Here is a 17,936-nt window from a genome sequence, read left to right on the forward strand (position 1 = left end):
CTATATATATATAAATATATATATATATATATATATATATATATATATATACACACACACTATATATATATAAATATATATATATATATATATATATATATATATATATACACTATATTTATATATTATATACTATACTTTTTTTTTTTTTAATTCATTTAAATATTTCAGTGACCCTCCCACTTTAAAATGTGTACATGGCTCTAAACATCAACTGTATCATAATGACTGTATTAAAACAAGTGAATGTAAATACATCAGTGTGGTTCTTTAATGTCATTATAGGCCAGGATTAAAATGCAACACTATGTGACAGAACTGCTGTATTCACTATCCTCTGTGTGCACTTTGAAATGTTTCATGTCTCTTCTCTATCTCCAGGTGTGCAATTGTTGCTTATCCTGTTTTTATTGTTATTATTTCCCATCAGACTGTTTGCAACTTTAAGGCCTTTTAAGCAGATACATCCAGGACAATCGGACAAAGACCGTGTTTTAGCACAGCAGATATTCAGGATAACCAAGGCGTTCCCATGCCCTGCTGTGTCAGAAGGCCCCTTACAGATGCACAAGACAGATGTGATATATATAGTTATTCTGCTTCATCATGATGAGTAATGATAACTCCAAACACCAGTGACCTGCGGCACTCATTCAGGGAAGGGAACAGCACATAAGGATGAAGGGGAAACCTACAGCAATGCTTCTCCTGGATTGACCAACAGCCAGTCTGTTTGTCCCAGGCTGGACATCTCGGCAGTGCCCCAGCCGACGCACTCGGATGACACGGATGCCCACTCCAGTGGGAATGACTCGGCCGAGAGGGAGAGCGAAGGACACATGGGACGAGAAGCATCCACCTGCAGCTCCCACAATGGAAAGGGTTCAACCACAGAGACTACGGAAAGCAAGAGGTATGTGATATTTAAACTGAAATCTGTTTAACATGACTTTTATGTGGTAGGAAGATGGTTAAATTAATATTATAAATCGTCTTTCCAGTGTTTTCAGTATTTAATTATATGTACCGTTTGTATGAAAATGTGTACACTGCTGTTTAAAAGTTTGAATCAAGTAATTGATACTTTTATTCAACACATTAAATTGTTTTCTATTTTAAATAAATGCTATTCTTTTGAACTGTCAATTCATCAAATAATCCTGTGAATAATTTATGGTTTCTACAAAAATATTAAGCACAACTGTTTTCAACAATAATAATGATAAGAAATGTTTCTTGAGGCCCAATCAGCATATTAGAATGATTTCTGTAGGGTCATGTGTCTTTGAAGACTGGAGTAATGACAATTCAGCTTTGGATCACAGGAATAAATTCTATTTTAAAGCATATTAAAATAGAAAAAGTTATTTTAAAGTGTAGTAATATGTCACAGTATTACTGTTTTTGATCAAATAAATGCAGCCCTGGTGAACATAAGAGGCTTTTTTTTTTTAAACATGCAAACTTTTGAGCAGTGGGTGTACATATGTACAGATAAAATAGCTTGAATGCCATTGCAGAGTAATTTTGGATACAAATGTGTGAGTGAAAACTTATGTTACTGGTCTTTGAACCACTTAAGTCAGCAAAGTGATAAAAAACAATGTGTATGCTCACGCATTCAATTTAATAAACCAGTTGTAGGAGTTTGGTTAAGCTTGGTACATTTTGTTTCCGGAACACCTTTTCTTTTGGAACTGGTTGAGGCAATGGCATGATGATGCTTCACTTGGGGCAGATTAAAATTACATTCTACATGCAGTACTTTTTAGTAACAAGACTGGTATTTGGTCAGGTTCATTTTGAGATTATTAGTTAATAACTGTGCCAGCTCCAAAATGATATATTTTTAGACATTTTTAGAAATGTTTTTTGCTGAAATTAAATAATTTAATTTTAAAATCTGAAATGTGAAATCCCATATTGTAATAATTCAATTGTATTAGAAATAGTGGTGGCTAATTTCACCCATTAAAATGTCTCTCCTCAGCTCAAACGGAAACAGTCCCTCCCCTCCTAGCAGCTCGGTTTCATTCAGTCTTTTGAGTGGCAGCTCGGAGCAGGATCAGCCGACATCCCAAGCACCCAGCGGTGACCAGCCGGCCCGACTGGAGACCCAGAGAGAGCTGCTGAAGGCCCTGCGTGAGCTAAAGGTCCGCATGCCGCCAGAATGGCACAGGAAGGGGCGATCAAGCACCCTAGCCTCCTTGCAATACGCACTTAGCTGTGTCAAACAAGTCCGGGGTGAGTAGAAAAACGAAACACAAATTGCATCTCTTTGTACCAGCATGTGTGTGCCAATGACAGGGTGTGTTGTGTTTTTTTTGTAGCTAATCAGGAGTACTACCATCAGTGGAGCGTGGAAGAGAGTCATGGGTGTTGTTTGGACCTGTCGTCGTTTACCATCGAAGAGCTAGACAACATTACATCAGAGTACACCCTTCAAAACACGGTATGACTGGTCAGGTTACCTAGTCTTAGGCTACATCCACACGAAGCCAGAGCTTTCCCTATCCGATCTACACATCAGGTTGTGAGCCTTCAGAAGAATCTAAGGCATTAATTCTTGCTCACTTCTATCTTAGGACATGTTCTCTGTGGCAGTGTCGTTCCTCTCTGGTAAAGTGGTGTACATCTCATCCCAGGCGGCCCCTCTGCTGCGCTGTAAACCCGAGAGGCTGCAGGGAGCAGTTTTTTCGGAGCTGCTCGCATCTCAGGACATCAGCACATTTTACAGCAGTACCGCTCCCTGTCACCTGCCGCCGTGGTCCTCCTGCGCAGGCACTAGTATGTGGAAGTTTTTTGACTGTTTGAAAAGAGCGACAAAGCAAAGATAAAGAACCTTTTGTAAATTAGTTACAGATAACTTTATTCGCCATAGACAGCTATAAAGCTGCCATGCACATGTCCTTAGGTGTTTATATTGGCACACTTCAAGACATTTTGATGGGAGTGTATTTTTGAGCCATAGTGTTTTATGGGTAAAGTACTGAAATTTTATTGGTCCAAAGTTGTGTCCCACAAAGATGTATTTTATAGGTGCAATATGTAATTTTGTATCATTATTGGTACCAGATGGTAGCAGAAAATAATTCCAAATACTGCCCCCGTCTTCCATTGTTCTGACAAAAAGGTATTCCCCTTACTTAAAATAATAAAATAAACATTAACTGAGAAAAAGTAAAAAAATAAATAAAAAAAGTTTACCTTGTAAATACTAAAATGATTAAAAATAAAACTGAAATTAGGCAAACAAAAAACTAATAAAAAAATACAAAAACACGCACCAAAATGACAAAAACCTAAAATGGAAATTTTTGAAATAAAAGATAATAAAATGAAATAAAAAAAAAGATAAAGGCTAATTCAAAATATTAATAAAAACATAAGGTATATTAAAGATTTTAAAATAACAGCTGCTGATAGAAAGTAGTAGCTCAGAAATTAAATACTGTCCCTTTAAGCATCAATAATTTTAAACAGCATGTTCTGATTGGCTGTGATTTTGTTGCTTCACACAACATTTAGCTTTTAGTGACTACTGAAAAATTACTTAATTCTTTTTTATTTATTTTTATTTTTTAAATTTTTAGTATTTTTTGTTTAAAGTTAGCCCAAATGTATGCTGGGAAAATGAGTATTTATTAAAGCCTCATTTGTGTCCAGCCTCACAGGTGGATTGTGCCGAGGAAAAGTCGATGTTTTGTCGGATCAGCAGAGGTAGGGACAGCGATGGAGAAGTGAAGTATTACCCCTTCCGTCTCACGCCATATCAGCTGACCCTGAGGGACTCCGACACGTCCCAACCTGAGCCCTGCTGCCTCCTCATCGCTGAGAGAGTTCACTCTGGCTACGAGGGTAAAACAAAATGCTTTACCATTTAAACATTTGGGGTCAGTAGGATATAATATTTTATGTGAAAGAAGTTAATGCTTTTTTTCAGCAAGGACTAGTAAAAACATGTTATATAAATGCTGTATGGTGGTGAGCATAAGACATCTTACAAAAATATAAAAGAAATCTTACCAACCCCAAACTTCTGATTGGTAGTTTACTTATTGTGTGTTAGAAATCTGAAGCTGTCTCACTGTTATCAAAGTATAATCTTAACTCTTAAATAACAAGCATGTTGACAAGAAACAGGTCTGTTTCACTGTTTCATCTAATAAGAATAGATTGTAATTGCTTTGAACATTCTTAATTTGTCTCTTTAATTATTGAAAGTAATTTTTGTGTCTCTATAATTACTTGTCAAACGTGCATATAACTGAAAAATCACCCTTATGTAAGTGTAATATTGACACTTAAGCATACTTTGCACACTGTTCTTGTATTCTGTGTCTGTTCTAATGTTTCCGTATTTTTTCCTAACAGCACCTCGCATCCCAGCAGACAAGAGAATTTTTACCACCAGTCACACCCCAAACTGTCTGTTCCAAGAGATCGATGAAAGGTTTGCATTTTTGCCTAGAGCTGTCTCACATGTTTACTCTCTATGTCTCTTTTGAACAGTCGCATAAACCTCCTTTGCTCTCATTTGCAGGGCAGTGCCATTATTAGGTTACTTGCCTCAGGACTTGGTTGGGAAGCCAGTGCTTATTTACCTGCATCCAGAAGACAGACTCCTTATGGTGGCCACCCACAAAAAACGTGAGTGGCTCATTCTGAATACAGGAAAGATTCAATGGTGAATATTTGCGCAGAAGAATTCATTGATGTAGTTTCCGTCCTTCCTTCATCAGTTCTCCAGTTTGCACGGCAGCCGTTCGACCACTCGCCCCTGCGCATGCGTGCACGAAGTGGGGAGTACTTGACCCTCGACACCAGCTGGTCATCCTTTATCAACCCCTGGAGCAGGAAGGTGGCTTTCATAGTGGGACGCCACAAAGTTCGAACGTAAGTGGCTGCACTTCATATAGCAATCGAACAAGCACTAAAAAAAAAATCAACATCTAAGCAACCGCATAGCAACGCCCTGGCAGCCACTCTCATGACATACTCATGAACTAAAACTGATGTCTACTTTTAAGTGGTCGGATTCGGATTATATTACGGATTGGATCGTTTTTTGGATCAGCAAGAAAAAAATATTTCATTGTAACTTCGCTTGCCATTTATTACTTAAAGCTAAGTACTACTTTGTTACCACAGCAAAACTACTTGACTAACTAAGAAAGTTCAAACATGATTAAAGACAATTGAACAGCCAGTAAAGAATAAGAACAATTACACAAATTGCAAGTATTGATAAATAAAACAACAACGTTAAAAATAAAATAAGGTCGGTAGTATTCAGGTACAGAAATGTAACAGTTAAGTGTAAAATAATACTGCATAGTGTTCACTGTATAAATAAAATATAGATTAATCCTTGTCAAAGCTGTATTTTGTTGTTTGATTAGCATTGATGACAACAGCAGGTATTTACAGGATGCTGTCCCTTTAAGACCTGATGCACGGATCCGATATAATGATACACATCCGATTTCTTTCTCAGCTGTTTTTGTTCACTTAAGACATAACTGACTGCGTTTACCAGAATTATTATCAAGATGGGTAGTTTGTCATAATTTTATGTGTATGTGTCTCTTCAAACACAAGGAGATGCGAAACAGTTCGGTGTTCTCTCTTCGTGTGCGCGAGTACTGAATCAATTCTCTTTCACCTCTTCTTGCGCTGGAATGGTTTAAAATGTCTTGAGTGTGTAAACACATACAAGTGATAAACCTTCACTCTATTATGGGTAATTTTGCAATTAATCAACAGATCACATGCGTGCTGAACCGTATGGATAACGCATCAACTACGATCCATTCAACCTCTAAAGTGGTCCCACAAAACTTGTCTACCATCCCTTCCTTTCTGTAGGAGTCCACTGAATGAGGATGTGTTCACTGCCCTGGAGGGCGGGGATGTGAGAACCATGTCCCCAGATGTGCCACAGCTGAATGAGCTGATCCACAGGGTCCTGGTGCAGCCCGTTCATGCCAGCAACTCACTGGGCTACGGCAGCCTGGGCAGCAGTGGCTCGAACGAGCACCAGCAAAGCGCCACTTCCTCCTCTGAGAGCAACGGACATGCTTCCGAGGACCAGTTCAAGCCCAGGAAACCAGTGAGGGAGTTTACCATTTTTCAATCCAGATGTACACATAACAGTATTTAACATTACATAATAAAATAAACAACAACATACACTAACGTGCAGTGTGCCAACTTTTCTTTACTCATTTCTTTCTAGATGACGTTTGAGCAGATTTGTCAAGACATGCACATGGTAAAGGCCAACGGACAGCAGGTCTTCATTGATTCCCGAAACCGGCCGCCAGCTCTCAAACAGAGTAGCTTAGGTAAGCATTGTTTATATTTGATCTATTTAGCCTGGGGTCACATGCATGTTATCACATTTTAAGTGACATGTTTCCTGTCATATATTAGAAGCGCTGGCAAATGCAGCAGACACAGCAGAGACCTCTGCTAGAGAAGATCTGGCAAGTTTAGCGCTGTCCAGTCCACCCAGGAAGGAGCTGCCCATTGTCTACTCATACCAGCAGATCAACTGTCTGGACAGCATCATACGGTGAGTCTCTTCATCTGTGTGTCTGACTGTAGCAGTTAAAAGGATTTTTGTGTGCTTTTATTTTTATTTCTCTCATTCTATTTTATTTTAAGAGAGAAAAGATGGATAATGATTGAAGAATAATTTATAGCAGAGGTCTTCAACCCTGCACCTGGGGGGACCCACTGTGCTGCAAAGTTTATTTTCAACCAGCTTCAGCACACCTGCATGTGTATTCTCAAGGAATCTTGAGGAGCTTGATTAGCTGCTTCCGGTGTGTTTGATTAGGGTTGTAGCTAAACTCTGCAGGACAGTAGCCACGCTTCCACTGTGGGGCCAAAAGCGAGCATGCTAGTGCATGCCAGGGCCAGTTTCATTTTCACTGTCACTTCCGGGGCTTAATCATGCCTCGTCTGTGCTTCCTTGGGGCTAATAGCTAGGGATTTTTAGCCCGCCGAATACCTTGGTCCAAAGCGGTCCAACCGGAGCTAGGGGAGTGGTCATGAACAAAGGTGGAGTTTATCTGAGTTAGGAGATGGTCGGCACCGCTTCTCATTTCCTGTGTTTCCATATCAAGCTACCAGCTAAAATCAGCATTTAAAACATTTGAAACAATTTAAATTTAAAATTAGCCTTCAGAGACCAACAAGTTTCTGATTGCGATCCGATTTGAATTCTGTTCTCTTTGTGTGAAATTTATTATATGCGATGCTAAAGGCTATGTATGCTAACCATCGGCATAATAATAAATACACATTATTCTAATGAAAATATCAGAGACCGCTGGAAAAACTTAATATCAAGACAAATCATATGATCTTTGTAGGCTATTTATTTGGCTTCTTATTTGTTCTGTCTTTGCTGTGTCTTTGTTGATATCAGACTTCTGCCTATGTAACAAATTTCATATCCTTTTAAAAACATATAACTCCGGTTTTCAGTCTGTGAGCTCCCTCTGTTACTTTGGCTGAAAGGATCACAGTAGTGAGACAGGACCGTGCCCAAACATCCTCACATTATATACTTTTGTGGAAAATTAATGTTAATTCTCCTTCTTTCTAAATAAGTTGATGCAAACATATGAAGGTTTATCAGTGTTTTTCTATTGTGTTATATGTGTATGCTTTTGGACTTAAATGGACTAAGTTGTTTTGTGCATTTCTATAATTACAAATAAACCAAGCATACTAAACAAAGTATATGTGTTCTCTTTTTATGTAAAATAATTATACATATTAGCTGGATTTAGTGCCACTGATATGCACTTCTGACACAAATTGGAACACAGTGGAAATGCAGCATGATTTTGGCCTCACACCTCATTGCCCTGGCACACACTGGCCCGACAGTGGAAAAGTGGCTAGTGGGTCCTCAGGAACCGGGTTGAAGACTTCTGATTTATAGGTTGTATGTAAGGTATGTGTATTGGATATGTGGTCTCATTCTTTCACTGTGTTTTTCAGATATCTGGAGAGCTTTAATGTCCCAGGTACAGTGAAGAGGAAGTGTGGCTCATCATCCTGTACAACATCTTCTACCTGTGATGATGATAAACAAAGGGAAGGAGCTGGAGCAACTGAAGGTCAGTAAAGGATTGCTAAAGGATAATGGGATATTCACCCAAACACATCATATAAGTATTCATAAAGTCAGAGACAAAGAAGCAGACTTATACAACCAACCACTATTGGTATTCTTTCAGTATCAGCTAATAACGGTGTATGTTCTGTATTTAAATGTATAGAATTAAAGTTCACTCTTCCATTTAGACATAGCAGAGACTCTTGTGGTGACCGAGGGTTCAAAGGTTGTCCCTGCAGCACCAGCGCACCCCCTAACCCCTCTGGCTCTGCACTGTAAGGCTGAAAGTGTTGCCTCGGCCACCTCCCAGTGTAGTTTTAGCAGCACCATTGTTCACGCTGGTGACAAGAAGCCACCTGAATCAGGTCTGAACACTTTTTCCAGGCTAATCTTGTCATTGACCTATATACATGATTTGCCGTATATTAAACGATAGACTTTGCAATCTCAAAGCAAGCAATCTACTCTGTTTGATCTACATCCAGACATTGTTATGATGGAGGAGCCGCCAACCACCCCAACACCTTCCACATCAGCCCCACCCACCTCCATCACTTCTTCCATGCCTGTGAATCCCCAGCAGGCCATGTCCCCCACTGCTGCTGTTCCTGTAAAAGAAAAGGAGAAGGAGAGAAGAAGTGGAGGTAATGCCGGGAAGGGCCTCACGAAGGCGGTGTTATCTGCACATACCCAGCAAGAAGAACAAGCCTTCCTCAACCGTTTCAGAGACATCAGCCATCTGTGGATGGTTCAACCCAGTGGGCCACCACAGCGCAGACACACGTCTACACCTGGCGCAAAAGGTAACAACTTTTTATAGTTGTTTATAGGTCGAATTTGTCTGTCTGACTTCTTTTACCTTCACCTTTAATATTTGGCTTGTGCCATTTAGGAGTGAACTGCTGCCAGAACTATCCTTCAGTGGGCAACAGCAGCAGTCGTCGGCATGGTAGAGGTGGGAAAAGACGGAAACACCAAGTAGATGGCAACACACCGGACAGTCCTTCCCCCTCTGGACCTAGTCCCTATAGAGGATCCAATCCTGCAGCAGTAAGACCCAACCTCCCCTCAGTCCAGCAGTCTTCCACTTCTTGGCCACCATCTGCAGCATCCCAGACTAGCGGTACTCCCATGATGACCTCCTTTCCCCCAGGCTACATGCCTATGTTCCCCATTTCATCACCTTTCTCAATGCCCCAGATGGGAACAGATCCTTCCTTGCAAGCAGGAGTCCCTAGATTCCCCATGCAAGGCTTTACTTCAGTGATGCCACCAGTCATGACCTTCATGTTGCCAAACTATATGTTTCCACAACTCGGTTATCCAGGACCACAGTTGAACCCAGCCAACTCGCAGCTCGGTGGGCAACTGCTTGCCCAAATGAACCCCTTGGGTCAGTTCCCTTCCTCTGCTGTTGGTTTACCATCGTTCAATCCTGCAATGGGACAGTTCAATCCATTGGGCTCCCAAATGAATCCTGCCATGCCTACAATGATTCCCCAGCAATTCTACAACCCAAATCCCCTGTACGCTATCCCCAACTCTCAATCAATGCCTGCAGGAAACACCAATACTGTGCCACATGGTCAGTCTCGCTCCAGCACACCCCAGTCTACTGGGCAACAGGCTGGCGAGAGAGAAGGGGCAGGATCTCCCCTGTTTCAATCCCGATGCTCCTCCCCTCTCAATCTTTTACAACTTGAGGAATTGCAAAGCAACAGAACAGACACTATGCAACAGACTCCACCCCCAGGGAGTGGAGGAACGCAAGGGGGCGGGACTGTGGTGCAAATTTCCAGCAATCGCAGCAACACTAAAGATGGCCAACTCGATGACAGTGTAAGTATTAAGAACCTTTTAAAACTATTTTTTTTCCATTATCTTGCTGCTTTGCTAACTTTGAGTTAATGTCTATTAGCCTGAAGTCAATGAGTCCAACCAGGATGCCATGTCGACCTCCAGTGACATGCTGGACTTACTGCTGCAAGAGGACTCCCGCTCGGGCACTGGCTCTGCCGCCTCAGGCTCTGGATCATCAGGATCAGGGTCAGGGTCAGGGTCATTTGGATCTGGTTCGAATGGGTGTAGCACATCTGGAAGTGGCACTAGTAAGTAATTTACTATTAGTAACTTGCTTTATTCTTAAAATTATTCTTTAAGTGTTGAATAGGGTTGGGTACCAAACTCTGTACTTTTAAGGGTACCAACAGGATTGTATCGGTACTACCAAGTACAGATTCACATTAAATCAATCGGTGTCAAATTACGTTAAAGAGAGTGAGAGAGAGATCCTGTGACGTCATGTCACCCCTGCATCTCATTCAAACACAACACACAGGGCAAACCGAAATGTTCTGAAGTGTGGTTACATTTCTAGGGCCATATGGTTTCCGCGAAAACGCGGACGGATCGCAGAGTCCATTCATAAAAACGGAATTTACTCTATAGTGTGGAATGCCACGGAATTCATAAATTTTTGGATCAATAAATCAAAAGTAGGTCTGTCACTTATTTTGAATCGCGATATGGACTAGTGTCTGTGGACTAGTTTTACTACACAAATACTAAAGCACGCGAGATGCTCGCGGTGATTTTCGGCCTCTGTCTCACTATATGACGACATAAACACATGAACTTGATCACCAGACCTGCTGTGAGAGTCAATTCATGAGAATTTTACTGTTTCTTTTGAGAAAACTAGCATCATATCATACTGTATACACTCGCACAGAAACTTGTCCAACCTGTCAAAATAAAAGTACAGTTTAACATGTAACAGAAATATTTTACTCTTGTATTACTTTTGTACAGTGTAATGTACGTCTTTATATATTCCATTTTCTGCCAAATTTAAATAAAACAATTAAATGATAAAAATAAATATTACAACCAGATTACCAACTTAACTGTAGAAAAAAATAATACAATTATTATTAAAACTTCTTTAAAAGAATATTCACACATTTTTTTCTTTTATGTATTAATTTAAACAGTAAACAGTGTTTGTTTGCCAAAATATAAAAGGGTTTAATTTTCATTTGATTAAAAATAAATAAATGTTTAATGCCTTCATTTGATTATCAGAAAAATTTTAAATACAAGAATTTCTGGAAAGAAAGAAGGAAAGAAAGAAAAAGATTGTAGGGCCCTATTATTCAAATTGATGAAATTGAGAGTTTTGGACTTATTTTTTTCACTGAAATAAATGTTTTTGTTATTACACAGAGAGTAAAGTACTGAAAAAAGGTACCGTTGGGTACCGGCACCGAATTTCAGGTACCGATACCGGTACCGTACCGGTTAAAATGTGAACCGTACCCAACCCTAGTGTTGAAACATAAAAGGAGAAATTTAGAAGAATTGTACTGATTGCTTTTTCCATGCATTTTTTTTCTTTGGATTTTTTGATCTCAGGGAGCAGCAATACTAGCAAGTACTTTGGAAGCATTGACTCATCAGAGAATGATCACAATCATAAACCAGCATCTAAAGATCTGGGAGGGGAACAGTTCATAAAGTTTGTCCTGCAGGACCCCATCTGGCTCCTCATGGCAAACACAGATGACAAAGTCATGATGACATACCAGATTCCCATCAAGTAAGGCCATTTTACCTGATTGCTTAGGAGCTAACCTACTAGCTTAACCTAAATGAATATTGGCTTTGTTTTGAATACAAACCTCTCCAAGCAAACTTAGTTCTAAGTGTTTAATTTCAACCCTGTTCTGACACATCTTGCCGGTTATGTACAAATTGCAAAAACCATGTCCAAAGACCTTGATTAGTTGGTACAGGTGTATTTAATTGAGATCAAACTAATTCTGAGTTCAAGTCTTTAATTATGAGTTTGGATATCATAATTACAATGTGATTTTGGTGGGAATTCAATCGACTCTCTGGGCAATTTCGTATACCTAATACAAGTAGACTTGTGTGTAGCACAAACTCCGCCAGAAGAGTGCATTCATTTATATTTGTGTGTGTGTACAGAGACAGAGAATCAGTACTGAAAGAAGACCGAGATGCCCTCAAAGCTGTTCAGAAGCATCAACCTCACTTCACTGAAGAGCAGAAGAAAGAGTTAACGCAGGTCCACCCCTGGTTTCAAACCGGCTGTCTACCAAAGGCCATCAATGTTACAGTAAGTAGCTCTTAACTAAAAAGACATAAAGGCACTTTTAGAAAGTAGGTACCAACATTTCACTTCTTTCTAGTTCTGCCCATATTCTGTTGCAGTTCTCACTGCATGTCTTTTAAAAATTTGGTAATTACCCAGAATGCCTTGCAAAAAACTCTATAAAAATATATAGCCTACTGAACAATATTAATAAAAAATTCAACTGAGTTCAAAAGACTATTTTACTAAATGTTTTTATGCAGTTTAGAGTATTGTTAGCTTAGCAACATGCTAACACGCAGTAGTGCAATTTTATGTATCCTACATGCAAATTATAAGTTATTTCTTTTCTTCGCAGTCTTGCACAGGATGTGAATCTCCCCCAGATTCCTCGATTCCTACTCCATTCGATTTGGACTTTCATGAGATGGATCTCAGTATGGTTTTGAGAGAGGAGGCAAAACAACAAGATACATTTATCACTGCTGAAACAGCCTTTCCCTTGAGCCCACCTTCATCTGATAATGAGCAGAGAGACAATGAGGCCAGCGCAAGCACATAGTAGTGGGCCATGGAGGAGGTGGAAGTGACATCATGAGTGAAGGTGAGGCGGGACTGTTCCTGTGTTCCTGCCTCATAGAATTTTGGGACCAAGTTGAAAGTGTGGAATGTTTCTAATCAGTATCAATGGCTCATTTTGACATAATTCTTTGAAATTATGAATAATTTGTAGCTTCATAACCAGGCCTCTGAATAATAAAAGAAGAAGGGAATAAAAAAACTTCCTTTCATTTTCGTAGCTTAAAGGAGCACCTTTTGAATGTCAACCTATTGCACATGGTGGATGTTGTTGTTGTTGTTGCACTATGTTCTGCTTCCAAGTTATTCATGAATCTGCATGGCATTATCTATCCCATGCACTGTTTCATAATTATTCATCTTCTTAATCTTAATTATTCATTATTCATCATATTCCCTATAACAGGTTTATAGAATTATTAACAGCTGGACAAGGAATTTACTATTTAACTTCGCATAAGTTAGATGTGGTCTGACAGTTTTTTTTTAAAGACACCCTTTCCAGTATGAGTTTCTAGCCTGTGTCATTTTTCGAAACTGTTCCACACAGTTCCCGGAAATTGTGGATGGGAAAAATAGGTTCCAGTCTGACCCTAAAAGCTTGCTGGTCTGTAACCAGGAACCCTGTGATGGGGAAGTGTTGACGTCTTTGACAATCTCATTGAGCAATGTAATAACGTTGGTTTTCAGTCGGTTGATTTTCATTTTGTTTCTCCTTGCCAAGACCTGGGTCTGCCACCAGAACACAAAATATTTTGGTTGAAAAGAAGTCATTTTCTGGACAAATTGCCAAAACATTGCAAGTCGTTGTCCGATTGTACATGTTTTTTGAGTTACTGTAATTGTAACTAACCTCAGTACTCAAGGGGGTGAGTTACCTTCAAATGTCCATTTTATATGTTGTGTTTTTGAATTGACGTTCAGACATTCAAAATGCATTTAAGATTTCCTGCTAAAAAGCCTTTATGTTGACGTTGCACTAATGTTGAGTATATTTTATTTTCAATCCATGGTGCCAGCATCACAAACCCCATTCTTTTCTAGTAGTGTTAAAACATTTATTTATTTGTTTATATCCAAATATTTATATCCAGATATGGCTTTTAAAAAAAAGAATGTATTTTGATGTGTGCAGTTTTGAATCACTACACACATTTTAAGGAGCTTTTGATACTATTAAATCCATAAAATGGAAATAATTGGCTGTCAGAGAATTTTACTCTGTTGTTCATTTGCCCTTATTTTCAAGAGCGATACAATTATATCTTAAAACCATCCAGATTAGCTTGACATTCCTTTTGTTTCACTGTATTGTCCATTGAAGCACAAGGATACTATTTTTAGCATCTAGTGTCTTTTTTAGTTCCACAACAAATGCAGGACTGCATTATTCACAAACCCAGTTTAGGGTTTAAAAAAACAAGTTTTTCTGTTGCCCTCAGATTTATTTGCGAGGGTTTTTCAAAAGCTTTTCTGTGAAAGCAGACAGGCCCAATCAGTTTTCATGCAGTACTGTTCTGCTGAATGTGCAGGAATTGTAAATTGATTTTGTACATTTGCAAGACCTTGAGTCAGTCTTTTTTTACTTAAACATGCTTGTAAATTGTATTTTTTTTTTTTGCTTTGAACCTAAATAAATATGTTTTTAGTAATCTGTTTTGGCAACCTGTGAGTTTTTCTTAATTAACTTGACTGATTTAATCTTCATAGCCACTAGAGGGTGTAGTAACATATCTGGCAACATCCACAATTGTCTTCACATTGCTTGGATTATATTCACCCAAAACAAATGTTTCCAAGACTTTGACTCCTCTTTCATTTTCCAAAGGCAACCTGTTTTCACAACCCAAGTTGTTGATACAAATGTGCGTATTTGTGTCTGTGCGAGGTGACATAAGGAGAAAAAGGGAGCATTCCACTTTCTCTGCCGACTTTCCTAAGCTTAAATCTGTAGTTTCCCTCAGCTCAAGAATGCAGTTCAGACTGTCTCATGACTCTCGTTTCCATATTTCAAACTGTCCAGAGTAACAAAACCGTCCGGTTTCTGTAAACTCTTCTAGTTAATCTCTGTGAATATTTACAAAGATCTTTGAAAAATCTGAGATATAGAAAAGAGAAGCGAGGAGCTGTTTGTTTTTGGCGTTGTGTGATAGAGGGTTTCTTATTCAAACCATAATGAGACAGGAGATGACTATAGCGACATGTTTCATCCCAAAAAGCTGTTTGTGTAATGAGTGATGGCAGTTCTGCATTGCAGTCCTGTTTTTATTCATATCATCAGCATTTTAAACGCTTTGCAAGTTTTGATTTTTACTTGATTTTATTACATTTTTAATAACTTATGAACAAAGTAAAATAGGTTAATATATCCTTTAAAAAATGGTTCACCAATTAAATGTATTTTTTTGTCCCTCATCCTTGTGCCATTCCAAACTTTCTTCCACTGAGCCTAAAAGGAGATATTTTGAAGAATGGTCATGATGTGCTGTTCCATACAGTGAAAGTGAATGGTGACCAGCTGTCAAGCTCCAAAAAGTACCTTAAAAGTCAATACATTATGTCATATTTGACATCATTAACACTAAACAGCATTAGTTCCTGAATTGAACAGTTAGTTTAGGACACAAGTTTGACATTTCTGAAGAGCTAATGAAATTTGAAAGCTGTGGCAAAATTTTCAGTGAATAATGCCTACAATTCTGTGTTTTTCAGAAAAAGCAATCATACACTGTAAATGATCCAAATTTTGATGATAAAAACCTGTTTGGTTAACAGTAACGGGACATTTGCTAATTACATATACAGTAAAATACGGTTACATTTACAGTTTTTTAAATGAAAAAAGTAGTCATCTTATAATTTACAGTGAGTAACATTAAATTGACATTCCCAGAATTCCCAGTGTGACATTTCACATTAAATGTTGATGTTTTTTTTCTTTTTTTTCTTGTTAAATTATGTTTATTGCATTATTTTAGTGTCACCTGTGTTTCTATGGTGGTTCTCAGTATATTATATGTGCAAAACACATTCGAATACTTCAGTAGGTTGATATATTATCACTTAATGACAGATATTTATTTACTGTGAATTAAAGTTCAATCCATAAAACCTAAAATGTTACTATATATATATATATATATATATATATATTTGACAAATGGACACAAGCCATGGACTACTTTTATGATGCTTTGTTGTCCATTTTAAGCTCAACTGCAGCCATGTTCATTCATTTTTATTGTATAAAAAGGAGCAGCATAAACATTCTTCAAAATATCTCCTTTTGTATTTCACAGTAGACATACAGGTTTGAAATTACATTAATGGTGGAAAATGATGACATACTTTTAATTCCTTAACAAGTCTTGTAATCTTGTTTAATTAATATGTCAGACCATAAAAATTCACTAGGCTACTCCAACATTTTTCACCCTTCCTTTATCTCTAAAGTCATGTTCTACTGCCAAATGTAATTATGAAATCTCTGTAAATTCCAGTATTTTTCCACTTCAAGACCTCCATGGATAAATGATACATGCCCCACCAAGTTTCGGTTGATTCCTCATCGGGTCTCTAGTTCTGTCTTGTCTCTTTGCCAAGAATACATTTTGATGGATTGTTTTTGCAGTGATACTCAAACTCTTGACATTCCTCCAGGTCTTCAAGCCATGTTGGCTCAACACCACTCCTCTCCTCCCCCTTCACCCGTCAGCCAGACTTCACGCTACCTTCACCCCCCAGCAAATGTCCCACGTCACCACATTCTTGTGCTGTTGTCTGTCATCACAACTCCAATCACATCCCAGAGAGCACAAATGCAACCAGATGCCAAGTACAACACACAGTTAGCAGCATCTACAGTGGATTCACATGATACAGTTTGAATGTGTTTTCATTATTATTGCGTGTTTGGCTTTGTACTTTGCTAACAATGCTTAGCTTTAGATCTTTTTTTCATCATTCATTAATTAAACTGTGTTGTCCTCATGCTGTCCTCCTTTGAGAACTGCTGATCTGCTGTGATCTTTTATGAGATTTATATTTCTTCTGAAGGTTTTATGTGGACGTTTCCCTGTACAGGCCCCTGTAATGTCGATTGAAAGTCCAGAGCTACAACAGAACACCATAAAGGGTAAATTCTTCAAACAACGTGACTCATTCCCTTTACTCTGACCAGACACAGATAGATAGCATGAATGTGTTCACAAGACTAAGGTCGCTTATCCCAATTACAACCAGAAGTGCCTTTTAATCTTAAAAGAATGTTCTGGGTTCAAGACAAGTCAAGCTCTATGGACAGCATCTGTAGCATGCTGTTGATTTACTACAGAAAATGATTTCATGACTCAAAGAACATGAAATCAGTGTTGTTATTGTTATATAAAATAAAAACGATTAAAAATAGTTTCAATTCTTTAAAATAAAGAATTAGAATTAATTAGAATTAAAAATAAATATTAGATGAAAAACTTTCACTTAAAATTAATTTACTTAAAATGTAACAATATTTAACAACAATTAGAAATGCTGACTTGTCCACTAAAATAAGTTGAAGTACTAACATTACTAAAACTAAAACTGAAATAAAAATAACAGAAAAACAAAATAAATAAATAAATAACAGAAAAAGTTACTAAAGCTTACATAAACTGAATAAGTAATAATAATAATATATATATATATATATATATATAACAACAACAGTGTGAAGACTGAAGAGTGTAAAGACCATCGACTCTACTGTGCGACTCCACCCTGCAGGGACACCGGCAAGGAACATAAGTATCGCTTTTGATTCATCCTCTTTTCTACACCTTGCTGTACTTCTGTTTCAGTTTTTCTGACCAACTCTTACTATGTGTTTCCATATCCTACTATTACTACCACTCGCAAACCACGCATCACACACTATAGGCAGCGCAATCCTAACAACTTACGCACGTTGTCTATGTCTGCTAATACACTATACTTTATTTTTCTGTTGGTCGAATTGTCAGTCTGCAGGAAACAAAGCAGATTTCATTACATCTATTACTAGTCATTCAAGACTAAACCTCATGGCCCTGACAGAGACGTGGATCAAACCAGAGGACACTGCTA

The 17,936-nt window shown here is 38.3% G+C and overlaps 1 protein-coding gene across 3 annotated transcripts; it reads left to right on the forward strand.

Annotated features, from left to right (window-relative positions):
- Positions 1 to 264: 264 nt before the first annotated feature.
- LOC107720685 (period circadian protein homolog 1-like) lies at positions 265 to 16,683 on the forward strand. 3 transcript variants are annotated; one of them, XR_001637634.1, is made up of 21 exons: positions 265 to 913; positions 1,991 to 2,244; positions 2,331 to 2,452; positions 2,586 to 2,787; positions 3,667 to 3,858; positions 4,375 to 4,453; positions 4,544 to 4,650; positions 4,743 to 4,896; positions 5,869 to 6,112; positions 6,239 to 6,347; positions 6,436 to 6,577; positions 8,020 to 8,138; positions 8,326 to 8,502; positions 8,623 to 8,940; positions 9,030 to 9,976; positions 10,056 to 10,245; positions 11,552 to 11,735; positions 12,128 to 12,278; positions 12,613 to 12,858; positions 16,334 to 16,405; positions 16,494 to 16,683. XR_001637634.1 is itself a non-coding variant. In XM_016528479.1 (20 exons), the coding sequence occupies exons 1-19, from the start codon at positions 840 to 842 to the stop codon at positions 12,814 to 12,816; spliced, it is 3,969 nt and encodes a 1,322-aa protein (XP_016383965.1). In that variant the 5' UTR covers positions 265 to 839; the 3' UTR covers positions 12,817 to 12,858; positions 16,494 to 16,683. The 3 variants fall into 3 exon arrangements, 2 of the variants coding, with proteins under 2 accessions (XP_016383965.1, XP_016383964.1); XM_016528479.1 differs by lacking the exon at positions 16,334 to 16,405; XM_016528478.1 differs by lacking the exons at positions 16,334 to 16,405; positions 16,494 to 16,683 and having other exon boundaries at positions 12,613 to 14,530.
- The last annotated feature ends 1,253 nt before the right edge of the window (positions 16,684 to 17,936 follow it).

The sequence above is a fragment of the Sinocyclocheilus rhinocerous genome, unplaced genomic scaffold (assembly GCF_001515625.1).
Source record: "Sinocyclocheilus rhinocerous isolate Xijiao unplaced genomic scaffold, SAMN03320098_v1.1 scaffold603, whole genome shotgun sequence".
In the NCBI taxonomy this organism is placed as follows: domain Eukaryota; kingdom Metazoa; phylum Chordata; class Actinopteri; order Cypriniformes; family Cyprinidae; genus Sinocyclocheilus; species Sinocyclocheilus rhinocerous.

Bases quoted from the DNA above. Each gene is read 5' to 3' on its own strand.
- LOC107720685 (XM_016528479.1), top strand. From the start codon at position 840: ATGGGACGAGAAGCATCCACCTGCAGCTCCCACAATGGAAAGGGTTCA. The intron at 914-1,990 runs GTATGTGATATT...GTCTCTCCTCAG, and splicing joins GAGACTACGGAAAGCAAGAG to CTCAAACGGAAACAGTCCCT. The intron at 6,578-8,019 runs GTGAGTCTCTTC...TGTGTTTTTCAG, and splicing joins TGTCTGGACAGCATCATACG to ATATCTGGAGAGCTTTAATG.